The following is a 25,562-nucleotide window of genomic DNA, read 5'->3' as shown; positions in this document are numbered from 1 at the left end:
AAGCCCCTAGGCAGCGGAACACGCTGACCGGAAAGCAAGGCGTTGTGGGTCCCACTGCCAGTGTATCAATACGATCTCAGCCACGTGCTCTGTCCTAAATTTCCGAGTGTCCTCAGCCACCTCCAACCCTCCACGCCGCCGAACACGATGGGCAAAGGCTCGCAGCTCACCCAGCTCAAGTCCGCCATCACCCAAGCCGGCCTGAACGGCCGCCCCCCGCCCAGCAAGAAGCGGAAGCGGTCTGGGGCATCCAAGCCGGACCAGGTCGACAAGGAGAAGAAGGCCGCGAAGCTCAAGGAGATCCAGCAGAAGCTGAATCCGTTCGATGTCAAGGTCACGAAGCTCAAGCATGATGTTGGGGGACGGAAGATCAAGGGCGTGGTGGGCAAGCCCGCGCAGAGCAAGCAGGCTGGGATCGAGGAGGTGTGTAGTGTTGTCTATGCTGCTTTCAGGACGAATGTCATATATCTTCTTTCTACCTTGTAGCGCCGGCGGACGTTACTGAAAGAATACGAGACCAAGAACCACGCCGGCGGCGTCGTCGACCGCCGCTTCGGTGAAAATGACCCTTCGATGTCCCTCGAGGAGCGCATGCTCGAGCGCTTCACCAAGGAGCGGCAGCGCGCGTCCAAGGGCGACCTCTTCAACCTCGAGGACGACGACGCCGACATGGAGCTCACGCATTACGGGCAGAGCCTGTCCAAGTTGGACGACTTTGACGGGGCGGGGCTGGCGCTGGACGAGGACGAGGATGAGGAGACGAGAGGTATGGTTTATATATTTTGGTCTGGGAAGCTGCTCGGCAAGGATTAATGGGCGGGATGCACAGGTCAGATTGATAGTGAGACAGTCAAAGCGGCCCATTTCGGCGGGTTTGATGATGAGGAAGAGGGCGAAGGCGCCGACGGCGAGGCGAGTCCCACCATCCCTATCCCCTCTCACCTACCCTATTCTAACTAACACTACTCTACACCCAGCCTCCCCGCAAAAAGACCAAAGCAGAAGTCATGGCCGAAGTCATCGCGAAGAGCAAAGAGCACAAGGTACCGTCCCCCCTCCCCTCCCCCTTCCCCTGCTCACCCCTTGCCACCACTAGTACCGCCGCCAAGCCGAGAAAGAAGAAGACCAGTCCCTCCTGCACGAGCTCGACGCGGACTTCGACGCCCTCCGCACCCTGCTCGCCTCCTCCAACATTCCCGAAGACAAAGAGAAGCCCGTGTCGGAATTGCTAGGCACGAGCGCGCGCGATGCGGAGTACGAGCAGGTCGTGCGCGAGCTCGCGTTTGAGAAGCGCGCGAAGCCGAAGGACCGCACGAAGACCGAGGAGGAGCTGGCGCTGGAGGAGAAGGAGCGGCTCGAGAGGGCGGAGAGGAGGCGGGTGAGGAGGATGCAGGGGCTCGAGGACGAGAGCGAGGACGAGGAGGGGGAGAAGAAGGGGAGGGGGAGGGGGAGAGGAGGGGATGATTTGGAGGATGATTTTTATGATGCGAAGGGCGTTGAGTGGGACGGGGTGGGTGTGGGTGAGGGCTTGAAGGAGGAAGGGGAGGGGAGTGGCGAGGAGGATGAGAGTGTAAGCGCCAGTGAGGAGGAGTCAGAGGAAGGCGAGGATGAGAGTGAAGAGGGGGAAGGGGAGTGGGTGTCGGAGGACGAAAGCGACGAGGAAGGGGAGGAAGGGGAGCATGAAGACCTCGTCGCGCCGCAGAAAAAGAGGAGTGCAAGTAAGAGCAATACGAAGGGGAAGTCAAAACCTGGCTCGAAAGAGCTGCCTTATACCTTTCCGGCTCCGCAGACGCACGAGGACTTCCTGGAGATCATCGAAGATGTCGCGGAGGAAGATGTACCTACGGTCGTCCAGCGGATTCGTACCCTGCACCACCCAAGCTTAGCGGAGGACAACAAGTTCAAACTTCAGGTGCGCCTCGTGCAGTAGCATCTCTTCGTGTTTACTAAAACTCAAATTATGTACCCAGGCACTAACGGGTGTCCTAATTGACCACATCCTCTACATCACCTCCCCGCCCACACCCCGTTTCTCCCTCCTTTCCGCCCTCGTCCCCCACCTTGCTGCCCTCACCGAAAAATATCCCATCCCCGCCGCGGAGCACTTCCGCGACAAGCTCATCCTCATGCACAAAAACCTCAAACGCGGACTCTCGCACGGGCCGCTCGACCCAGAGTCCAAGACGTGGCCGGGCCTGCCCGAGCTCAGCCTCCTACGCGTAATCGGTGCCGTCTGGTCGACGAGCGACATGAAGCACCCGGTGATCTCGCCCGCGCGCCTGCTCATGGGCGCGTACCTCGGGCTCGCGCGCGTGCGCTCCCTCGCGGACGTCGCGAGCGGCCTGTTCCTGTGCACGCTTTTTGCGCAGTACGAGGCGCGCGCGAAGCGCTTCGCGCCCGAGGCGGTGAACTTCGCGGCCAACGCTGTCCTGCACCTCGCGCCGCACGCGTATAAGGAGGCGAAGCAGGTGCCCGGGTTTTTCCCGTGCCCGGATTTCAAGTCTGAGGCGTGCGGGCCGCTCGCGATCAATTGCAAGCAGGCCGGGAAGCTGGGGCTCGAGGCGGCGAAGCCGGACTTGGGCGAGATGCTGGGCGGGGCGGAGTGTGGGGAGCAGCAGAAGCTCAACCTACTCGGGCTAGCGCTGGATCTTCTGCGGCGGTTCGCCGAGATGTACAAAGGGCTGGAAGGGTTCATCGAGTTGTACGACCCCATACTCGAGGTCCTGCAAAGCGTCGAGTCGCAACGACTCCCACAGAGCCTCAAGGTAAGCAACTGATTTTGTGTAAGCTATATATTTCGCTAACGATGCCACGACAGGAACGCCTCTCAACATCTATCGACATGTTCACCCGCTTGCTCAAATTTGCACGACAAGCCCGCCGCCCTCTCCAGTTACAAGCACACAAGCCCATCCCCATCCCCTCCTACATACCGAAGTTCGAGTCGTCCTCTTCGAATTACCTTAGGAACCGCGATCCCGACCACGAGCGAAACGAGGCGGCGAAGCTGCGCAGACAGTACAAGCAGGAGAAAAAGGGCGCGCTGCGCGAGCTGCGCAAGGACACCCGCTTCCTGGCGGAGGTGCAGCAGAAGGAGCAGATGGAGAAGGACAAGAGGTATAATGATCGCATGAAGCGCGTGTTCGGCTCTATCGAGTCTGAGAGGGCCGAGCAGAAGGCTATGGAGAGGGAGAAGGCTAAGGAGAAGAAGAGGGCTGGCCGGAAATGAGACTCTTTCCGGACTGTATGCTATATTACTGTAATTCCAGAAAATCAGCTGGCAGCTCTTCTGCATGGCCGATACCGATGGTCTTTGGATCACTTGCCACTGTAACATAAGTTGAATACGCAATGCCTGTAGACGGGCCCAACTGGTAGAGTTCTCTATGTCAGCGGGAGGAGTACAACGATCGCTGAACAAGACTTCTTGTTTGAAAGAGCACACGTCTGTCTGCACGATGACGGAATGGACTAGGATATGGTCTTGTTGCCCAGTAAAAATGATAGTCTGTTCGGAGACGGATAGGGAATTGGCCACGGGTAGAAAAATGAATTCAGCGGGCATAATATCCCCTGACAGTGATCCTGCACAGCGGACATGGTCACTAGTTGGGCCACTCCTATCATTCTATCATTACAATAACCAATCGCGAGCACTGGCCTTTCATAGTCCTTGGAGCTCCAGACAGTGTTGCAAAAAGAGTAACCCTCCTCCGTCAGTCCCTGTACCGCCTCGAACGATCATCGCGGTCAGGGCTCCGGCGGTCAAAGTCGAATTCCCTAGGTCTGCGACGTCGCTCCGGTGAATCCCCGGAATCTCGCCCACGACGAGGCGAGCGGACATCGCGAGGACGGCCGTCTGAAGGAGAACGGCTAGTGAATCGCCTCTTCGCTCGCCTCTCAGGGGTTCTGCTCCTTGACCTAGCATCTTTGACGGGCGTCCTGGATCTGCTCCGTCCTCGCGCCGGCGAACGCGTCCTCTCTCCACCCCCTCGACCATCCCGCCCCTCAATCTCAGCTAGCAACTCTTCCACTGCCCGCATCCCCTCGGATTTGCCAGCTTTCTTCGCTTTCTTCTCCTTCTTCCTTTCCTTCCGCGCGCGACGCTCCTCAGGAGTCTCATCTTTGTGTTTGCCTTTTGCCTTGTGCTTCTTCGTCTTCTTCAGCGCCTTCTCTTCCTTGCGCTTCGCGACGAGATATTCGTACATAGGATCCTCAGGGTCGATCGGGGGACCAGAAGATACAGATGAGTCGGACGCGGCATCGTCCTCTGTCATTTTACTTTAGTGATATATTGAGGAGGAAGGTCCCTTGATTTGCTTACCAATCAGCAGTGGAGGTTTGGCATTCAGGCTTTGTTCTTCAGGCTCTATCCACTCTCCATCTTCCCCCTTCTTGCCGGGCTGCTTGTAGTTCTTCACATGGTCCACCCTTAGGACGCGTCCGAGCACATTCGCACCGTTGAGATTATCGACGGCCAGAACTGTTGATCTTTGATCTTCATACATGAGGAAGCCAAATCCTCTCGTCTTTCCGGTGTTCTTGTCGCGAGGGAGGTTGACATCCATAACTTCCCCATACCTGCGGGGGGAAGACAGTCAGGACACAATGTGTATATAACTCTGCTGGACACGACTCGCTGAGAGAAGATAGTGATGACATCTCCTTCCGTCAAGTCGAAGTGTAAACCGCCAATAAAGATGTAGGCGGAATCTGTGTGGCAGCATAAGCTTCGCGCGCAGGCTGTTGAAGTGCAACGTACCCTTGTACTCGTCGTGCCATGACGCGCCTCCTGAAGCAATTATATCGAGCTCTCTGTCATTTATCCTGTTGATCTCGCGCACTACACTTTAAAGACATTCAATACAAGTATTCCAGCGACAGAGCGAGTGAACATACCCACTTCATGTTGGCGGTTGGATTCTAAGACCGTTTTCGCACGCTCCGAGCGATCATCAGAAGTTTTGGCGATACGCGTCTTCTGCAGTGAAGACTCTACCGCCATGGTCGGATTCACTCTGCCTCCCATTAATGACAACCCCGATGGCGGCTGGGGACCGTCATCGTCCAACTTTCCGCCCCAGTTCAAGTTCAGGGACATTCCGTATGCCCCATATTCAAAATCCGACAAACTAGGACGTTTCGCGGACTGGAATGATCTTGCGGGAGGCCAATCGACCGGCGGTGGGGCGTCGATGGGCAATCAGCGTGCAGGAGGTGCTATGGGTGGTCGTAGGAGGGATGCAGCCCAGGCATTCGGCAGTGGGACCGCGAGCGCGTTCGCGTACTTCCATGTAGAAGATGAAGCCAGCTTCTCCCTGGTGGACAACAAAGCTGGACCGTCCAGGAGAGGTGGTGCCCTGGTCAGGGGAAGAGGTATGGGGAGGGGTGGATCTAACTATGCCAACCGGCAGAACCAGAGGGGCGGTAGAGGTGGTTTCGTTAATAACAGAGGAGGCGGACAGAGGGGCGGCAGGCGAGGCTGGAGAGATTGGGAAAAGGTGCGTATTAGCAGGCAATATGTCTAGCAGTAGCTGAGCCTCCCCCAGAGCGGTCGCGCTCGTGAATCGTCAGTTGCCATCTCTCCTGACTGGCAGATGCTGGATGAGATCGAATTCCATCGCCTTGCAAAATTGCGCCTCGAAGTCGAGGATCCAGAAGACATGTGAGTGTTATAGGAAGATTTTCTGTTACTTGCGCTAAGACTAGTTGTTAGCGATTCTTATGGTCGTCTGTACCCTTACGACAAGACGTACGATCGTATCACAACAAAATCCGAGAAGCCCCTTCAACTGGTGGATCGTATCAAATACAACACTACGACTTCAGATGACCCCGTAATCCAGCAGGTAAGCCATGCCATGATGTTACCGATAGTCTGATTTCTGACGGTCCTCTCAGCTTGCAAGTAACAATGTTGCGACCGTATATGCAACGGACGTCATCCTAGCAGTGCTGATGTGCGCCCCGCGGTCCGTATATCCCTGGGATATCGTTATTGTCCGCGAAGGCAACAAGTTGTTCTTTGACAAACGAGATGGCGGACCCTTTGACACGGTCACTGTCAACGAAAATGCTGCGGACCCTCCCCAGGACCCTTCTCCCAATCCGAATGACAAGACTGCTCAACCGGAAACGCCGTCCATCAACTCCGCTACGTCGCTTTCCCTAGAAGCAACCTATATCAACCAGAACTTCATGTTCCAGTCAGTTATCGAGACTCCTCCCCCTCCACCTGTCGACTTGAACAAGCCCAATCCTTTCTATGGACCTGACGAGACCGAGCCTCTCGCCTCCTGCGGGTATCGGTACCGCGTTTATGACATGTCGGTCAGTGAAGACGAGGACGTCCGGATTTGTGTACGGACGGAGACAGACGCATATCTTCATGGCGCAGGCAACCCGAAGGATGGAAGCGGGCTGCTTACTATCCGTGCACTGAACGAGTTTGACCCTCGGGCTCCCGGTGCTGGCGGGGCGCCTGACTGGCGGTCCAAGCTGGATTCTCAACGCGGAGCTGTTGTCGCGACTGAGATGAAGAATAACAGCTGCAAGCTGGCCAAATGGACGGTCCAGAGTATCCTGGCTGGAGCTGATCAAATGAAGATCGGGTAATACCTTGTTGGCCTTCTTCACGGCCGTTCACTTGGCTGACCTATTCGTGTGCTACAGGTACATCTCACGAGCCAACCCTCGGGACAATACACGGCATGTCATACTGAGTACGACATCCGTGCGGCCAACGGACTTCGCCGCGCAGCTGAACGTCTCTTTGGCGAACGGCTGGGGGATCGTGCGGACCGTCACTGACCTCTGCATGAAAATGCCGGAAGGCAAGTACGTTCTGGTCAAGGATCCCAACAAAGTGAGTTCCGCCGACGCTATTTCTCTCACGCGCAAGGGGCCAGTTGGGCTGCATGATGCAATCGCTTGTCCCCCTTCGCATGGCTTCTTTTTCCCGTCCCTGATCTAAAATCTACTTCCGCATGGTCCACTGACTGACCTTTGAATCTCGCTCGTTTTTAGCCTGTCATTCGCCTGTACGCGGTGCCGCTTACGGCTTTCGCGACAGAGGACGACGAAGAAGGCGATGGGGCTGTGGAGGAAGACGCGGGTTCCCTTGCTTGACGCGACCCTGACAGAATTCCGGGGTTCAGCGCCTCTTTCGGACTAATTACTTGTATCTCAAATTCTCCGATACAATTGTGGCGCTCTTCTTGCTCTGCAAGCGCGATACGCACTTGAACAAATCGGTCAATCTATGCAAGTTATCGCATTCCTACTGCTGCTGCGAGGCCAACAAGGTTTCTGCCGCGACCTCGATGTTGGGACTGTTACGCCAGCCTGAGTTTCAGCAGAATGAGAACTGGACTCTCACGTACCTGCGTTGTAATGCCGCGACGATGACGTCCCGTTGTAAGTCAGGGAATATGTTCGTGAGGTTCGCGATTTCGGTCTCACTGGGCACTCTGAGCCCGGCTGAAGCACGGTCTGCGCGCCCTGTCAATTCGTTGACCCATTCCCGCACGACGGACCTATTGTTCCCATCGCCAGTCGGTTCTGTGGAGGGCGTCTCGGGAGGTGCTGTAGGTGCAGTGGTTACAACCTCGTCTTCAGCAGTAGACAAGCGTACTGTCCGGACGGGGTTGGGCCTTTCGTCCGGGAACGCTAGATGGCTTCTCCTCGGAGGGCGTGTGCTGCCTATCAAAGGCAAGACGTAACGCGAGGACAGTCGAACCACAACAGCTGGCAGACGATAGGATTTCAGACTCGCAAGGTCTGAACGATAGATCTGTCCCGCTAGAATCCCGATTATGGCGACCGCCACGGATGAAGGATAGTGCAGTATGGCCAACTATCTCGGAGGTAAGGTTTTGTCAGCTCAACGTAACACCACCTTCGAAATAGCTTAACTTGTAGAGCCAGCAAGTAAGGGTAAGACTTGTTTGACAGTGGGATTCCAAACATGCGGAACTGGTATACTGAAGGGATGAGCCTTGAATATTGGTACAATATGCTGAATATCAGGGCGGTTGGCCCTGAGTGGATGTAGTTGAAACCAAACCGATGGAAAATCAGCAGTGATGCAAACTCGATGATAGTGGCGACCAGCGTGGACATGACTGCGAAGGACTGGCAGACGGTCATCCGCGCTATTCAGACTTGTCCTCGAGTACGGAGTTCAGGAAACTTACTGCGAATTTTACACTGCCGAAGGCACGCTCGACAGGGACAGAGACATTGTACAAGATAATTTCTGCAAGGAATAGGTCGCTAGAATTTGAATATGCGACATGATGGCCGAATAATCGCCAGTACTACCCAAAGCCCAAAAGGGTTCAGTTCAGTCCGGTTTTACTTGCCTGATTTACAGAGCTGTAATGAGCAGCGTACTTGGTGGTACCTAGAAAGGTGGGGAACGAGCTTTGCACCGCATTCGAAACAAAGTTCGATGGCACGACGCAGGCCCCTGGCATGAGCTGGCGCTGCTCCTCAGGAAAGGGATGTGCGACATACCTGGAGATGAAGGTAGTGTTTCACGTCGAAAACTCCAGCGACTATTGATGCTAGCGCACAGCCCAGCATGAGGCCTAAAAGTACCCATTCGGAGATTAGTCTGTCTCTATTCTGGAGAAGTAACGCGAATCCGTGTTTCGTCCGTACCTTTGGTCACTGGGGCGTGCTCAAATGACATTCCGAATGACTGCAGTGACGATGGAAGTCCGCAAGACCGGTTGGGCGTTACAATCGAAGTCGCAGCCACAGCAGCCAAGGCCAAACAACTTAGCCAAACACGTGTCGCTCAATTATGGTTAATCTCGAAGTCAATCTACAGAAATAGTACTACATTGCTAATCCCTACTCCATAAACATAGGTTCAGCGGACTTGTGCCCGACCCGCACGCACTACTACAGAAGCATAACCCTAGAAGGCCAGGGTCGTCAGATGCACAACCCCCGATCGCCCTAGGTTCAGGCATCTGGGCCTATTGCCTTCCGCGAGCTTTCAGGATATTCCGTTGAATAGCTTTCAGTGTTGCATACACGAGATCCAGGCTGGACCAGCATTTGAGGGGACCGGTTGGGGCAAGGGGACATAACAAACAGTCAGGAACCACTTCTGCGAAAGGACGGGAAGGAAGGCGCGAGAAGACTCATGGGACATACCGAGGTGTTTCAACGGCAAGCTCTCGGGCTTTTCTTATCACCCCACCCACAATAGCTTCCACTTCGATCGGCCGCCCCGCTTCCAGGTCTACTAGCATGGAAGGCTTGAATGTGCTGGGCACACGAGCGCCCGCACTATCCCCTGTCTTGAGGTGGATATCACTATAGTCATCCACCGCTTTCTGGACGATAGGCTCCGCAACTTCATCCGGCAGCTCGGAGGGGGTCACGTCCGCTTTGCGCGCCACAGAAATAACCTATGCGAGAGGGGCGAAGTCTAAAGTAAGCGTACCGCCGTCGCGGAAAGTACCGATATGACGAGGGAGAGGGCTTGGGGCATAACCCAATTAGAGATTCCATTGAGGGGTGAGATCTGACCTCTGTCATCACTCCTCGAACCACGGGCAACATGTCATTGAGTATTTCCGCGCAGAATATATCCGCTACCGGGGTTCTTGTCAGAGTACATAGCGTGGAGAAGCTCGCGTTCCTGGAAACATAAGGATCCCGTCAGTTGCCACATCCAAGATAGCAATACTGATAACGAGCTAAGCAGGGATTCATGAGAGGTAGAATATAGCCTGGTTAGGGATATGTCTGAGAACAGAGTCAATAGACATAGGTGCCTGTCTCTATATTGTCGGCCCGGGCGTGAAGGCCAAGTGATCAGGGTGACGACGAATGGAGGTAGGACTGATTCTGTCGCGCCACCCGAAGGTTACAGTGGGCGTGAAGAGCCCTGCGAACACACAATCAGGTCTCAGCAAACCCATCTTTGGCTGTCAGGTGCGCGTTCTCGACCGGGCGTCGGACGGAACGAGGACCGACGTCCTGCGGCCCTCCCGATCATTTGATATGTTAATGTGGCAACACTGGAGTCCACGAGGAGTGTCCAATTCTGCTGCGTAGCCGTTCGTACGACTCACAACATCCACTTCAGAGAATTGGAGCACGAGCGTGGCCAATTTGTCGAAATAGTCGAGATATCCATGACGAGGATTGCAGACACGTACCACAGGACTTTTCTCCACCTTGCTGCCTCGATGTTGTCCGTTACTTCGGGCTGGCACTTTCCAGCTCGGAGAAGGTCGGCTAGCAAGTCTAGCGACTCACGGGCAGCCGCCTCAGCCGCTGCGTCGAGACTCGGGGACCGGTGGTACCCAATAGTCAATCGTTCCTAAGAAAATATGTCAGTCCAGTACCAGTGGACTTCAGAACGGTACCGCAGAGGATGGTGCGGACGACCGTGTGGCAGCTTCGTTCTACTAAGCTTCGACCCTGCAGACCAGAAGGACAAGCTATGATAGTCGATACTCACCTCGTTTGATTGATGGACTCTGGTGCCTTCATCAACGACCGTGGCGTCAATCCACGCGCAGCCCGAGATGATCGTGGTGGCTTCAGGAACGCTGGCCCTGAGGCTTCCCTCAATGCCGATGCCGTTCTGTATGAGCACAAACGCGGAGGTCTTGGACAGGAGAGGCTTGATGAGGCTCGGGGTGTCCTGGACATCCGGTAGACATCTAAGAGACCGTGTCAGTAAAAATCCGCCGACATATTAGGCTTTGGAACATGAAGGCCGTGCCAATCGCGCTCGGTCTCACGGACACTGCGGGTTTAATGAATTCGTCAAGGAGCGGAGAACTTACTTGAAGCAGCACAGGATGAAACGGTAGTTACGATCGGCCGCGTCATCAGCGCTAGATACCACTGGACCCATGAAAAAGTGTCAGTATGGGTGATCAAGTCTTCTAGAAAACATGGATAGAACTGAAGAACGCTTTGTGCCTGAGAGGGAATGCTGTGGTAGAGAAGAGCCCACCTCTGTAAGGCTTCCAGGCCTCAGCACTTCCCAGCTGGTCGGAGCTGACGTCCAACCCCCTCCCTTACATCAGATAGTATCCGGGCATGAATGACATGTTTCACCCGTCAACTTGTGTGCAGGGACTGACTAGAAACAACCCCGTAGTTCGAGCTACGATTTTTTCGGTCAGCCGACACACCAATACCCGAAACAAGAAGACACAGGGAGCCCAACGGCGGACTTTTACGCAAAACGAGCGGCTAGGTACGCACCGACATACCGCCGTCACCCTGGCCTGCCCGGAGCGCTCAAGCGCGTAGGCGTATATCGTCCCGATCGCTGTGGCGCCGCGTTCAGTAACCGCATGCCCTCCTAAGCAAGCAACGCAAAGCAAAGCCTACCCCCCAAGCCGACAACACAGATATCCAGCATGCGTGCGAGCTGCGTGTGTGGAATGAGTCGATGAGAACGCAGATAGCAGCCGACTGTTATTCTTGAACGAGAGCACCTGCCTAATCGGGCCGCCCCACTCCGCGCGCATTACATGTGATTGCTGCCGCCCTTGGTGGCGCTCGCCTGCCATCCATGGCGTCTGTCCTATACACCATTCCTCGCCATCTGCACCAGTCCAAGTCTCCTGCACTTAAACTATTGCAGGCATAGCGACTATGGAGAACACAAACTCTGTTGCATTCCCCAGCACCGGTCGCTCGAGATCTGCAGCGCCGTCCGAAGCAAAGTCCACGCTGACCGCCGCAACGGGCGATCTGTCGATCGTGTCGGGGCGTGCGACGGCATTGGAGGTGTGCGACCTGGTCTACGGAGACGGGGACGGTCGACACTCTACCCTGGACGCGATAGAAAGGTACTATGAATCAAACGCCGGTGCGTAACCGACTTGTCCATCACCCGCCGCAAAGCTGAGTACTGAGGGCAAATCAATGTTTCTTCTAGTGTGAGTGATATCCCGTATTACTTGGCCTACTGCTGACGCCTGGAATGCGGGCTTGACAGCTACGAAAATCCATTATTGACCGCAACGTCGCGTTCAGTCCTGTGTGACATTTACTCCTTGACGAACCGCCTGTCTAGACTAGATGTACCCAGGCCCATAGTTGTACTGTATACGCTGTTCGGCAAGCAACATCTGTTAGAAGGGGATGCCGCGAGCGATAGTCTATTCCAGGCGCTACGGGTCTGGACGGAGGTGGGCGAAATCACAGAGAGCGAAAGCTTTGGTGAGTACAATGTCAGGGCCGCCGCAACGAACACTTTTACTCCAGAGCCATGTACTGACGAACGGCGCACAGATGGTCATAGACAATGTATAATCGAACATACTTTCAATATCTTAATACTCCCAGGCCTCCATACCGACAGGCTGGCAGCCTCAACAGTCGGCCGATTCACCCACCCCAGCACGCCCACATCCTTCTCCCTCGCCCTACCGCTTACACACGAGAACTCCTCCCACCCAGCCACCTACGCCCACCCAAGCGACCCAGCCCTCTCCGTCCCCTTGCTCAACTTCCTCCTCCCCAGCCCCCTGCACTTACAGCTACACGTGCTCACCAGGCTTCGGTTCAACGAATCCGGGCTGATCACGCACCACCGCGACTTCTGGGACGTCAAGGACCTGCTCAGCCTCCTCCCGGGCGGCGCACTCGCGCAGTGGGTCGGCGCGCGCGTCGTCGGCGGCGCGCTGTCCAGCATATCCCGCGTACTGGGCGTAAGCCCCGCGGAAGGCACGGAGCGTGCGCGCAGCCGAGCAAGCGCAGGTGACATCGAACTGGGGCGAGGAGGACATGTAGAGCCGGGCCTGACGCCTGCCGCTTCCTACGCCCGGCACGCCCTCCGGTACCTGCGCTCGTCAGTCTCCAGCTATTCGCTTCGCGCGTCGGGCGGAGGCGTCGGACATCCGGTGTAGGGAGAGAGAGGCCCTTGGACGTGGGCCTGCACCCCTGTTCTCCCTCGCGGGCTCCCAGGGCCCGGGCTATAGTCGGGGGGACTCAGTAGCACCTGAATGAGCGGATGAATGAAGCGGTACTGGTATTGCCGCCGAAGCGAATTCGCGAGGGGGAGTTAAGGTAACAGAGTTTGAATTCTTGGCCTCCGCTGCAGGGGAAGCTTCGCGCGTCTTCCGCTGTATTATGGCGTGCCTTGGGAGGCTGCCCGTGGTGCTTCTCGACATCTGGGGAGCCGGAGACAAGGAGGAGGAATACTACTAACGCAGGGGCATTTCTGGAGGCACCCGCCGTTCGGAATACAGGACCGGTGTTGCGTCTCTCACACGTCAATGGGGCAGACCGACGCTTTCGGCTATATTTTGGACGTGCCAGACAGGTCACTTTGCGCGCGAATCGAGCGGACTGGATTGTTGGTGTTTGTGCTATCTATCCTGTGTATCCGTTATCCACACATTGAATTGTTGATGATCGTGTTGCGCTGGTGGATGGCAGCAATACTAATACTGTCATTTAGCTCGTATCTACGTACTCATAGCTAACCGGATCGAGGGTATCGTGGCTGAATTGACATTGACATTGACAGGGTCGCGCGTGGCTGATGTTTGGATCCAGATCGTTTGCTGAGGTGCAATCACATCACTACATAGTGAATGGTGATCGATCTATCATGTCCTCCCGAGGGTTATGAGCAAATGACACACGCTCGCTAGAATATTGAGGCTTTTGGATATTTACCTGAATAGCTGTAGGCTGTAGAGGCGCGAGAGGCAAGTCAGGGTGGGTCGACGTCGAACACGTTCGTCGAACGTTCTTCGCGCCGCCCCCGGTATCGTTTATCTCAATTTGAAGGCCATATGAGAGGGCAAGACGTAAATGAATTTGTGGTGGCATGTGCATCTGATAGTGCACTGCGGTCATGAGGAAATGACGAGTTTTCTACCCACGAGATAGATAACTCAACATTTGTTCGGCACAGTTGATGCAGTCCATCGAGCACCGCCCGCGAGTTTACTGGAGACGAGACTGGCGTTCAGAGGGATCCTCCGTCTTTCAGCAGGTTGCGACAAAGACACGCAGCGAGGCAGCATCTGAGCGTGCAGATCTGCTAGTAGCCGTGTGATCAGCGGGCGCATATCTCGATTCTAGCCAGATTGCAGCGAGGACAGGGCGGATGACCCAAAGATGACCTCAGAGTCAGACGCGCGGACTCGACCGAGCACCGTCACGTTCGCGGGAGGCAGTGCCGAGATCGCGCCCGGATTGTCCTAGCCCTTGTTATCGCTCTGCTCACTGGGCCAGACGTCCCTCGCGTACCGTCGCTCGTCGCTGGGTGTAATGCGGCGACGTGGATAAAGAATGTTGCTTGGGTCATGCTCCTCGGCATTGTGTGCGCCCGCCGAAATTCCCAGTTTCCCCCCCTTGCCGCACGATCTCGCACAAGGCGGTCGTGCAAGAATACAAGTTCTTTGCCACATCCTGCGCTCCCCCCTGTACGCGAGTAGTTTCCACAGTCTGAAGACCGCCTGCCGCAAGCAACAAACAAATCTAAGAGTCATGCATCGCCGCACTTGACTTGTCCGAATTTCAGGCCGTCCCTCAAACTTCTCGACATATGTGGCTCGATATGCCACACCCTCCCGTGCCTAAGTATATTAGCGAAGCTGATGAGGATCGATCCGTCCATCCGCACGTGCTTCGTCGACGTCGGCTTGACAGAGTCGTTCTGCCCTTCTTCCTGCTTCGCTCCGGTCGACGCGGGAGGTGTGATCTCGTCTGGTTGTCAGCGCTACATGGCATCGTGTCCGGAGTACCTTTGCGCCCGGAAGACTGAGGAGGTTCCTCTTTGGTTCCTCTGCAGTGCTCGCGCGAGTTCCCTTCTTTCATCAACATCCTGTCAGGTTCGATCCACTCATAGCCGGCGGTTCGGTGGGGTAGCTCCTTCTGCTGCAAGTCCGCGGTGTACCAGGACCCCTGAAAATACTGATAAATGCCGGTGCGAGACTCAAAATTTCCATGTCTGGATTGTCTGAGGCTCCCCCCCGCATTTTTGTCCGCATAAAATACCGGCCTCCCGAAGGGGCCGATTTTTGTCCGGACTAATGCACCGGCGTCTGAAAAAACAGGAAAAAAGGTTTTCTCGCCTATCAACTCATTAGAACACTGTACAATGTATCAGTAATCGTACTAGGACTCGAATGCAGTCAATGAAGCGACAGAATTCACGAAGGCCGCCCACTCCCATCAACCATCCTCCTCCCCATCCGAGTCCAGACCCTGGAGTGTGGCATTCATTTTGCCTTTATCCCAATCCAATCCTTGGGATTGAATGAGATGTCCACCTCTTCCGTGAGGTCAATGTCTACCATGCCCTAATGTGAATCCCGCTGAGACTGCTGTACCCCATATGAACGAGCTCGAAGCGCACACGTTAAGTATTGTGGGCGTCATCCATGCTTCCAGAGTCATGTAAAGTGGTGATGGTGTAGCGAAACTTTGACAATACAGCGTCCTGATCTCAGCCACATTCAGCCACTGGACATCGGAGCCCATTGTGCTACATACTAGAAACTATATATCACAGTGCAAATAAGGGCTACACGAGGCTACGCGACGGTACACAATGACAGGTTGGGACAAACCTCAGCCATATTTGGGTTAAAATACATGTACTACAAAGGGTAAATACATTGGGCCAGTCCGTTGCCAACTTGCCACACAGCCGTGTCCGGACTGTAACCGGCATGGTAGCTCAGTCATGACCGGTGTCCGGACTGTAAAACCGGGATGGCCAGTTCGGTCGTCCATCCTTGTCCGGATGGCGTCTGGCATGGAGGGCTCGAGACCGCGATTTTTGTCCGGACTGGCACCGGCATCTATCGGTATTTTCAGGGGTCCTGGTGTACCAATACAGGTCGAACTTGAAAGGGACAGGAACTGCTCCATGCGAGTCGGGGAGGCGCCCGCGCCAACATCGTCGGTCCCGCTGCCCACCTAATCCAAGATGCACTCAGGTGAAATGTTACCACATACGCAGCCACACTTGCACTGGCAACCCGCTTGACTGACTAGTATACCAATCACAATCAAGAGTAGGTATCACCCTACAGTCAAGCCAAGGAATACCATTTCCCCGATCCCTGCACTGCCGGAGCCTTCCATCTTGTACTCAATCCCTCAACGGCTTTACTTGAACAGATTCAGCTCAAGCTGCCTATGTTCCGGTCAGTGATATTTACACCATTATCACAGCCAAGCCACCCCATCGCATCTGACTGATCCCTATTCTAAGCTGCGATTACGAATTTACGAGTCCATTCAACTGCAGGTTCATCCCTGATCCAAGGGTGCCCGCCTTCTATCTTTCCTGACCGTCAAAGCTGTGGTAATATATAGGTGATAGTGAACTCGAACAGATCCACGGCCCGGCCAGTGATATTGCGCGGGATCCATTGCAGCATACCTGCTTCCTTACGGCCCGCCAGTGTAGGTAAACCCCCATTATCAAGTTGCCGGGATTGTATTATCAACGGTACTGTATCTTTGCATCGTCTTCCTTGATTGATCCGTTTATAATTAATTAATGGCTCTGGCTCCTCTAGAGATTCCCTGGCCCGGCGCACCCTGCGCCGTGTGTAATTGGCGAGTGGCATCCGTGTATGAGATTACCACTGCGGGATGTTTGCGTACATCCACTACCCACCACCACGCCACAGAGTCCAAATCCCCTCACCCAGGTGCACTACTTTGGTCTGCAGGACTCGGATGCACAGTGTGCCGTGCATCACCAGATCGGCGCCTACCACCCCCGCTCCGTTCCCCGACGGCCCATCGCGATCGAGCTCTGTAGCTAGCTCGTATTCTTAGTTCCCGTTAGGCATTGGGGCGCGCTAAGCACCACGCGTCGGCGACCCAGTGCTCTTTGCCCGAGCGCAGGGGCTTGCGCGCCTTTGTACGTTCTGGAGATCGGATTCCTTTACCTGCGTTGCTGTGCGCCTGACGACGCAGCGCATCTGTTCCCCCCCTTCACGCTCCATCTGTGCCTATCTACAAACTGACACTCCCTCTGCATACTCCGCTTAGGGGATATCCCCATCGGTCGATTATAGCAACCACTAGCATTCCGCCCTCGGGCCTCAGGCTGAGGTTAGCGGGTTCAGAGCCCAGTAAGTACCAATCACTTAGGCCGCAAGCGGGACTTGGACTAGTATACATGCTTCGCGCACCAACCCCGTCCCGTCTCGCCAAGTGGATTTCCTCCACCGTAGTCACTGCGCAAAAAAGCCGCAGGCAGTTTGTGCATTTAGCCTTTCTCTAGCTAGCTATGTGCAGCGAGCAGGTAGGGTAGGTATCTGAAACGCGGGCGTCCAGTCTCCCCCGATCCTGATGCAGGATCCACTCGCGATATGTTTACCCTCCCCCTGCCCCCCCCCCCTTCACGTTCACCAGCTCTCCGTTCTCCATTTCTTCGCTCCTCCCGCGAATACATGCACGAAATACTTCCGCGCGTCAAAGATCCTGTCGTACTCACGCCACACCACCAAACTCGCTCGCCCGGGCCACACCGGCCCATCGCAGATCACTGGTACCCAGGCCATGATGACGATGATGCATGATGTCGAGCCCCATCAAATTAATCGCGCGAGCGCACCGCCCCCTCGCGCGCCATTGGCTCCCGGCGTCCTCGACGTAAGGTTTGCCAGATTGAGGAGGAGTAATACAGCAGACCCACCGTATCATCAGGCGCACAGCCGCCCCCCCTCTGGCTCCTCGCACTTCAAACATGAAACGCACCCTCTGCCTGCGTCGACGTCGAGGAAAACATACGGATTCAGACCAACCGCGCAAATTTGAAGATAACCTGACCTGCAGCACCATACCGGTCGCGTTATCTCTCCACCAGGCAAGCCCCGTGCGCGATCGGGCGCGGGGACGCACCAGCCACCTGAAACACGAAACCCGCCCTGAGAGAAGCACTTCCCCTCCCCCTCCTTCTCGAGCCCAAATAACGTATCATCGTACCTCGCCCACGCAAGACAGAAGAACCCAGATAACGCGCGCACGGGGCGGCCGGTCGGTCTCCGAGCTCTGGACCGCGCCCGCCCGGGCCGCCCTCGAGAAAAAGGAATCTCCTGAGGCTGGTGGCTCTCGGAGTCCAAGTCCGCGCAGGCCTCCTCCATGCCCGAGAGATGCTTGGCTTGGCTCCCAACTTTATCCCGCACTGCGATATGTACCAAGTGTAGACTCGGAAACGCGATTCATAATACGAAACCCGGACGTCGAGCGGAAATGAAGCCCCGACAGGAACGATCTGTGTCCACAGTCCAGTGTGGCCCCGTCTCCTCCGCGGGGCGAGGTACGCAGATTATCTGACAACAGCACGAAGAACCATGGTATCCGCCGCGTGAGAACGCACAAAGTCAGACCCGCCCCGCATCTCGATCGCGTTCTCAGAGCCACAGGACCTCTCCGAGTCGAGTCTGGATGGATGTGTAGAGGCTTTCAATCTCAAGGATAGGAATTCAACTTTACGATTCCATTTCGTTCCATCTACACCACTACGCGTACGTCTGTCTATCAAAACACCGGGTACTACGCCGAAAATGCTGCAAGTAAGATACTAGTACAAAGGAGCAGACAGAGAGACAGAGCCCGACCAATAGATAATAACAACGACCTTTACCGCCGATACGATACGAGATGAGATGATGCGAATGTATGAACACCGAGCACTGCAGTAGAGTCGCGAGATAAATAACGTTAAGCCAACAACGGGGAGGAGAGCGCCACGAGGTATACGTCCGCGGAAAATGCAAAGATAATAAACAATTGATAAGACACGCGCGGGACGGGTTTTGCTGCAAGGAGGGCGGGCGGAGGGCAAGGGCAAGGCAATAAGATACAAGAAAGCGTAAAGCCAGCGGGGGCGGCGGGAGGTATCCAATGGTTGTAGTCGATACAGTGATGTTCCGTTTTTGCACTATAAACAGTGGAGAGGGGCGGGGGGGCGGGGGGTGGAGGCGCGACGCCAGAAGGGGGTCGTCGAACGAGCTCACGCCATCGCCTCGGGGCTCTGCCGCTCCGCCTCCTCGCCCGGCGGCGGCGCGGGTGCGACGGGCACCCACCCCGTCTCGCGCCCGTACGCGGCGTGGCCGGAAAGCGGCACGGGCAGCGACCCGCGGCGCAGGAACGCGTCGCCCGCGCGCTCGTACTCGTACGCGGGGCTCGTCTGGCTCTTCGGGCGCAGCTCCGCGCCCGCGGGCTGCGGCGACCCGCCGAGCGCGACGGCGTGCTGCAGCGGCGAGTGCGCGTGCAGGTCGCTCATCGGCGCGGGCGGGAGGCGGATGCCCGCGGCCGAGGACGGCGGCGACGCGCTGGCAGAGTCGCGCATCGGGTACGTCTGCGCGGCGGGCGAGGGGTACGACGAGGGCGGGTTCGAGCCGGTCGAGTAGACGGACACTGCGGGCGGAAAGCAGGTTTAATTGGACGGTCGGGAAGAGGGGACAGAGGGGGGCTGCTGACCGTTATCATCCCAGTCGCTGACTCCGCTGCCAGAGTGCACCGAGCTCGCGGTGCTGCTCACGCTCCCGCGGCGGGAGATGGCCCCGCCGCCGGTGGCTGGTGCGCCCGCGGCGGCCTCCTTCTTCACCTTTGGGCTCGGCTTGCGCTGCACGCCGGCCATGGCGCCGCTGGCCTTGCGGCCCTTGCCGCCGGCGCGGAGCTCGTCGAAACGCAGGGGGCGCGGGCGCAGGTGGGTGCGCTCGTAGAGCCCGCACTTGTTGCAGACGATCTTGCCCGGGTTGAGGGTGGAGCGGCGCCAGGAGGGGGGCTCTGTGGTGTGGCAGTTGTTGCAGCGGCGGCGGAGGAACTGTGTCTCTTTGGAGGCGGCGTCGTCGGTGTGCTGGACGGGGAGCTGGGGCGGGTATGGATACGAGTGCTGGTGGGGGTGCTGGGCCATGTGGGGGATGCGGTGGTAGTACTGCTGGGAGGGGACGATGACGTGGGCGGGCTCTTCGAGCTTGATGGAGTCGTCGGGCGGGGGGAATTCGTGGTAGGAGGCGTGCGGGGAGTGCTGGTAGACCTGGTGGCGCTGGAGGACGGGGGGCTCGGCGGAGATGGGGAGGGGCTCGCCGTAGAGCGCGTCCGCGCGGCTCTGGTACGGGCCGAGGGCGCCGTCGGGGCCGAAGAGCGTCGGGGAGGCGTGGTCCTGGCGGACGTAGGGGAAGGTGGCGCGGCGGATCATGCCGACGTCGTGCGGGTGCCGCTGGAGCGGGTGGTGGGGGGACGCGTGCATGTGCGGGTGGTAGTCGCCGGGGAGCGGGCCGTAGCTGGGCTCGGCGGGGCTGCCGTACATGTCCGAGTGCGGCGTGCCGGGGAGCGACGCGTCCTGGGGGAGGTCGTGGTCGTAGAGCTCCGAGAGCAGCGAGGCGCGGGGCTGCTGTGGCGGGGGCTGGAAGCCGAGCGGGCCGCCCTGGATGTGCCAGACGGGGTGGACGGCGTCGTCCATGTGCTGCTGCTCGTGCAGGATGTTGCGGAGCGGGTCGAGGTCGAAGGAGGACTTGTAGGTCGGCGGGGACGCCATGATGTCCTCCGGGTGGCCGGAGTGCGGGGACGGGGTGCGGGGCGCCGAGGACGAGTCTGAATAGGCAGTGTACGGCGAGTCAAAGTGGACGGCGTTGTGTGCAGACTCGAACTCCATGGCAGGCGCGGGCAGGGGGATAACGACCCGGCTCGCCTGCCATCTGCGCTCTTTTCAACTTGCACGACTCTCGGACGCGCTTCGAATTCCAACCCATGAACCCGGCCCTTCGCGTAAGCCTGTGCTTCTGCAGCGGTGCCCGGGGCCCGCCCGGGGTCCGTGCTTCTGAGCGATAATGGACTAGCGCGGCTCGACCCGGCACAGCGGTACCAGCGAACCGACACAGCGGCTCGCGTCCCTCCTATCGGAGCTTGCTTTGGCGGCCCATACGGCACCACGCCGGCTCCCACGCCCGCGCGCGTTGCGCTGTCGCCCTCGACGGGGACAGCCCCAGCCTCCTCCTCCAAGTCGCTTCCTCGGCCTCCAGCCAGTTTCGTAGCCGCGTGGCTGCCCGTCCGCTCACCGCCCCCGCCTCACTTTGGCTCTTCCCCCGCCCGTATAATCTGTCTGCGATCCGCTACTCTCCTTTGCATGCTCTCGTGCTGTGCACTGCGTACAGCAATTCCAACGCTCTTCTCCATAGCATTCCCATACACATTTATCTCCATTCACTACAGCGCTCCGCCGAGCTCCCCGTCCTAGATAGACCCCTTTTATGAATTCCAGATGCCTGCTGTAGCGCCCCCCCTCTGCAGCGAATACGTATCGAGTACGTACCCCGTGTGTCATCCCGTGTACGAAGGAAGCAGAGCGCCCCCAGAGGCTGAACATACACGCTCGCGCGCCGCCCCTCCCAGTCCCTCTCCCGCTCACCTGATATATGTATACGCCCGAGGCACTCGATGCACAAAGGATAGCGCACTCGATCGCGCACCACGTTCCCGCTGAGACAAACAAACGCTATCCCAACTCAAAATGTGAAGGCTCGGTCTTGTGATTCGAGAGAAGGTGGGCGGGACTTCCACCGGACGTTTCGATACAGACAGGCTACTACATGCTAAAATACCGCCCATCCTCTTCTTTCTCATTTAGAACGCGCGACGCGACGCGTTCACTCGTTCATTACGCCGGTTGCGTTTAAATTCGTACTCTCCTTCTCCTGCCTTCCTCACCGTATTCAAATTCCCTGTGGGCGCCTTCTGGCGGGGTGCGTGGAGCTGTGTGGACACAGCAAATTATTAGCTAGTCCCAGTCTCACTACCACGAGATAGCGTATCTAGCAACACTACATTATTGACACGACTTGTATTTGCCGTCTCATATAGCTCTGTGGTAGTCGGCTGCCAAGCAGCCCCCTCCGAGGAGCCCATACGCGTATCCATAGTAATGCACAAGTGTAACCCGCCGATAGCGCATACGAGTAAGGAGATCCCGTATACACGCCCCTTGTCCATTACATACCTCCTATGCATCGTCAAATCCCCCAGAAAAAAAGCACGGTCTCTCGTCATCCCCCCGACCAAGCGTGCCTACTATCCTCCCCCGACTCCAGCCAGGCCCTCCCGCCGCCACGAACGTGACCGCGCGTCGTACCCACATGCTCGACGCCCCCACGTTCCCCCCTTCCGTCCCATGCGCACCGGCCGATAAGCCTGCGCGAAGTGCGCCCGCGTCTCGCGTCGGGCGTTCCCGCCCTGTCTGTGCTTCGCCTTCTGTCCCTGAGAGAAGCAAGGCGGGCGGGAGATACCTGTCCATGAAGTCTCTGCTGCATCGGGCACGCTCAACCTCGATAAGGGCCGACTCGACTGGCATGCGCGCAGGACAGCAGGCGCGAAGAGTACTTTCTAGCATTTCTCTGCGCGCTATGGCGCCCGCCGCCCTGCGCTGTCTCCATATTCCACCTCGCGCGCGGCCGCGGAGTCGATCTACGTATACACCCCCTCTGCATGCTGAGATGCTGGCATCCCGCGTACATTATTCTCTGCGCGATTCACGAGGACGCGCTCGGTGTGGATGTGGCGCCCGGCACACGTGGCTACCAGCCGCCTGCCGCCAGAAGAGACGCGAAAATATTCAGGGCACGTCCGATTTTCTTCTTCGTTCTACGTAGCTCTCGGGGACGGGAAAGACTTGTCGCTCGGTGGCATTTTCGTTCCCTCGCAGTGGCGCGGTGACAGCTGAGGTAGGTATGTATGGACATGCACGCGTGCGTGGGTTTGCGCAGCGTACGTTGGCTGGACCTGGAAAAGCCGCGGACTGTTACCGTGTATGGGCCCCCGTCGACGAGAATAACTGGCCAGGGAGGCAGGGACGTGCGACGTGCGACACGAACAAGCTGCCTACGGCACGCGCGTTAAAGCAAGCAGGTGTCCAGGTCGGTTTACCGGGCCCCTCGCGAGATTGGGCTTTGATTCGAGTTTCGCGCACAATGATCTATCCCTGCCAGCGTGCCAGGATACGGACGGACAGACACAGGGTTAAGGTACTGGTCACTACTGAACCACATCCGAATCGCGAATGGAAGGCGGTCGAAGGCTATTATTGGTGCGTGCGTGATGGTACCGTCCGTCCACCAGCGGATCAACGGACTGGCTGGCCAGAGTTTCTCCAGACGCACAGATCTCCACGGGGGTATACTCGTCTCCCAGCGACAGCAACATTGACAGTGACAGGTGTGGGCGCAGGTTTACATACCCCTCATTGGTTTGTCCGCGCCGTTCGACTGTGCGTGTCGCCCTCACGCGACCGCGAGCGCCGATCCTGGCCGATATCGGGTCCAGTCGCCCCTCCCCATATGGGCGCGCGCGCGGCGGGATGTACTGTATGGCGCGACTGCAATTTTCGCTCTGCGCGGTCACCCGGAAACGCTCCGATTCGCGCGCGCGCGTCTCTCCTCCTCTCCATTCCCCGCCCTGCCCTGTCTTGGAGCCGACGATCGTCTGCGCGGCGTGTTCAATAGACTCTCTCTCTCTCTGTCTCTCTGTACCGGGGCTTTCTGGTTGGCGCGTCGCTGTACCTACCCTACTTACTCAGTGTTTCCCGCCCCTGTCGAAGTTCTTCTTGCAGGGGTACGTCACTCCGCTGGACTGGAGGCGAGCGGCGCAGGACTTTGCCGGCCGGGCTTGGACAGCGTGGGCGTGCTGTGCGGTACACTTGCTCCCAATTCGCGTTCAAGATGCGTCCGTGCTGTGTACCAGCACGACCCTGCCTGGCCTAGGTATATGCCTGAAGATTCGTCCGAGGTGTACAATGGTCCGTCACGTCTACAAATTTGCCCCATTTCGAACAGGGCTGGCAACTTGGTCTTTGTTACTACTACCCATGGCCAGCCAGGTCTAGGGGCTACAAACCCCGAGGCGTGCCCGGCGGGCGCGTGTCGCGCCAGCGCTGTCCACTTTGCGCCCCGGCCCAGGTTTCCATTCCTCGTTCCTCGTCCAGTTCTCGCATTGACTCGGACTCGGACGCGCATGACGGCCCTGAGAGAAGGCTTGGAGGAGGGCAGGATCACGTATATGGAAGGTTACGGCGAGTCGCTGTACATAGACGACCTATACATAGGCTCGCGTTGCTCGCCTGGGCCTGTGTTATTGTATGTACGCTATAAATACGGGTGGTGGCAGTCTCTGCGTTTCTACGTGGGCGTCGTGGACTGTACAGCAGCGAGTACTTGCGCAGTAGCTTATCTGCATAGCTCGGTGAATGCCAGAGTATACACTTGGTAGCGGTGACATGGACATCCGGTGAAGCCATGTATCCGATCGTATATTATAGGACTCATATGCCACAGTGTTGTGTCCGAGGCTGTGCAGATTGCTAGCGGAAGCAAATCGGCGATCTCCAGAGTGTACATGCTCGATTGAACGCCGGCGACTAAAACAAACTTGACGCTCTGCACTCGCATAGTACTAGTCTCGTTCATTATGCAGAGGCTCAGTCATCGATTCGATCGACGGTTGTTTGTGTCAGTCCATGCTCTGCGGACTGCGTATCTGGCAGTCAGCGTCGACGCTCGTGTACGGTATAGTGCTTTCGGTGACTGCGAAAAGGACGGGTGAGAATAATACACAGGCTTCCGACACGCAGCAATTCCCTGCCATGCCCCAATCTCCGCGACTGTGTAGTAGCAATATACCCTCTCCTTCGAAGATGCCGTACCCCGTTCCGCTTCGTGCCTGGCCGTGGCCCGCGCTGCGATGAGCGAAGGCGAGCGTCATGGAATCAACGTTCCCCCATCCAGCTGGGAAACGCTCGGTCGGCTGACCGTAGACGACGAATTGGCTTGTAGGGTCCGCTTGACAGCTTTGCTGCGACAGGCAGGAATCCAAGGGTATCTGCTCTACTGGACTCAGAGTCATTGGCCTTTCCCAGCCACAAGTGCCGGGCTTCCCACGTCCGGCATCCTGATGGAATAAGCTCGGTGCATGATCGAATCACTACGAGGTGCTTTCCTCCTACGTAGACGTGGGCAGGCATGACGTCCTCCATCCTCTATACATACAGCGGCGCCACTGCCAGTCTATCTACGGCTGCCTTCCTTCTGTCTTCTGCGACAAGGCCGGAATTGAGGACGTTGGCTTCGCGCATCCCGCCACGGCGGTGGCTCGACACAGGAGCCTATTTCTTCGGAGGAAGGGCTCAGCGGCCAGTGAACGACCTATCAGATAAGGAAACGAGTGCGTACTGTATCGACATACAAATCCGGGGCTGTGCCGGCGAATAGTATGGTCGCCTTTGCTGCCGCCGCTGCCTGTGGCACCGCGGTCGATTACTGGCTTTCGTATTCCCCGCCTCTGCTCGCGTCGTGCTTGGCCTTGTGGCGTGTCCGCGCAGCTACAATCGGCGTCCGTGCCCAGGCACAGCCGCGAGTCATCTGACGCCGCGGGCTTGTGGGCGCACCGGCGAGCCAGGCGATTGCCTTCGCGGCTGGCTTCGATGCTCGCAATGAAACGTCAGCCGGACTCTCCGGCGCCCCCAGCTGCCGGCGATAATCGCGCTCACCTGGGTTCGCGCACTGTCAAATCCGTCGTTTGGGGGAGCTGGAGCCTGT

General features: G+C 57.4%; 6 protein-coding genes across 6 annotated transcripts; 3 read left to right on the top strand and 3 right to left on the bottom strand.

The window, feature by feature from the left end:
• Positions 1 to 133: 133 nt before the first annotated feature.
• GLOTRDRAFT_113818 (Nop14-like protein) lies at positions 134 to 3,395 on the top strand. Its single transcript, XM_007863893.1, has 7 exons — positions 134 to 423; positions 487 to 766; positions 830 to 912; positions 978 to 1,043; positions 1,097 to 1,912; positions 1,971 to 2,765; positions 2,819 to 3,395. Exons 1-7 carry the CDS (start codon positions 148 to 150, stop codon positions 3,227 to 3,229), a joined length of 2,727 nt encoding a protein of 908 aa, XP_007862084.1. The 5' UTR covers positions 134 to 147; the 3' UTR covers positions 3,230 to 3,395.
• Positions 3,396 to 3,716: 321 nt separating this feature from the next.
• On the bottom strand, positions 3,717 to 4,850 carry GLOTRDRAFT_34514 (RNA-binding domain-containing protein; the record flags this gene model as incomplete). The annotated part of the gene is made up of 4 exons (XM_007863575.1): positions 3,717 to 4,270; positions 4,325 to 4,581; positions 4,632 to 4,713; positions 4,763 to 4,850. Coding segments are annotated over 4 exons (981 nt in total), but the record flags the coding sequence as incomplete, so codon positions are not given.
• A 104-nt stretch (positions 4,851 to 4,954) lies between these two features.
• On the top strand, positions 4,955 to 7,329 carry GLOTRDRAFT_70029 (eukaryotic translation initiation factor 3, subunit 7). The gene is made up of 6 exons (XM_007863892.1): positions 4,955 to 5,501; positions 5,550 to 5,665; positions 5,717 to 5,849; positions 5,902 to 6,611; positions 6,673 to 6,865; positions 7,027 to 7,329. Exons 1-6 carry the CDS (start codon positions 5,004 to 5,006, stop codon positions 7,126 to 7,128), a joined length of 1,752 nt encoding a protein of 583 aa, XP_007862083.1. The 5' UTR covers positions 4,955 to 5,003; the 3' UTR covers positions 7,129 to 7,329.
• A 22-nt stretch (positions 7,330 to 7,351) lies between these two features.
• Positions 7,352 to 8,695, bottom strand: GLOTRDRAFT_113815 (uncharacterized protein; the record flags this gene model as incomplete). Its single annotated transcript, XM_007863891.1, has 6 exons — positions 7,352 to 7,855; positions 7,915 to 8,133; positions 8,196 to 8,318; positions 8,395 to 8,424; positions 8,518 to 8,591; positions 8,665 to 8,695. The coding sequence occupies 6 exons, from the start codon at positions 8,693 to 8,695 to the stop codon at positions 7,352 to 7,354; spliced, it is 981 nt and encodes a 326-aa protein (XP_007862082.1).
• A 2,942-nt stretch (positions 8,696 to 11,637) lies between these two features.
• On the top strand, positions 11,638 to 12,899 carry GLOTRDRAFT_33026 (uncharacterized protein; the record flags this gene model as incomplete). The annotated part of the gene is made up of 3 exons (XM_007863480.1): positions 11,638 to 11,861; positions 11,987 to 12,210; positions 12,283 to 12,899. Coding segments are annotated over 3 exons (1,065 nt in total), but the record flags the coding sequence as incomplete, so codon positions are not given.
• A 5,571-nt stretch (positions 12,900 to 18,470) lies between these two features.
• On the bottom strand, positions 18,471 to 20,674 carry GLOTRDRAFT_135965 (uncharacterized protein). The gene is made up of 3 exons (XM_007863890.1): positions 19,459 to 20,674; positions 18,993 to 19,395; positions 18,471 to 18,916 (listed from the first exon to the last, which is right to left on the bottom strand). The coding sequence occupies exons 1-3, from the start codon at positions 20,633 to 20,635 to the stop codon at positions 18,697 to 18,699; spliced, it is 1,800 nt and encodes a 599-aa protein (XP_007862081.1). The 5' UTR covers positions 20,636 to 20,674; the 3' UTR covers positions 18,471 to 18,696.
• Positions 20,675 to 25,562: the final 4,888 nt, after the last annotated feature.

Source organism: Gloeophyllum trabeum (genome assembly GCF_000344685.1).
Source record: "Gloeophyllum trabeum ATCC 11539 unplaced genomic scaffold GLOTRscaffold_00002, whole genome shotgun sequence".
Classification (NCBI taxonomy): Eukaryota; Fungi; Basidiomycota; class Agaricomycetes; order Gloeophyllales; family Gloeophyllaceae; genus Gloeophyllum; species Gloeophyllum trabeum.
The sequence above is the reverse complement of the archived record's forward strand: the minus strand, read 5'-3'. Positions and strand labels throughout refer to the sequence as shown.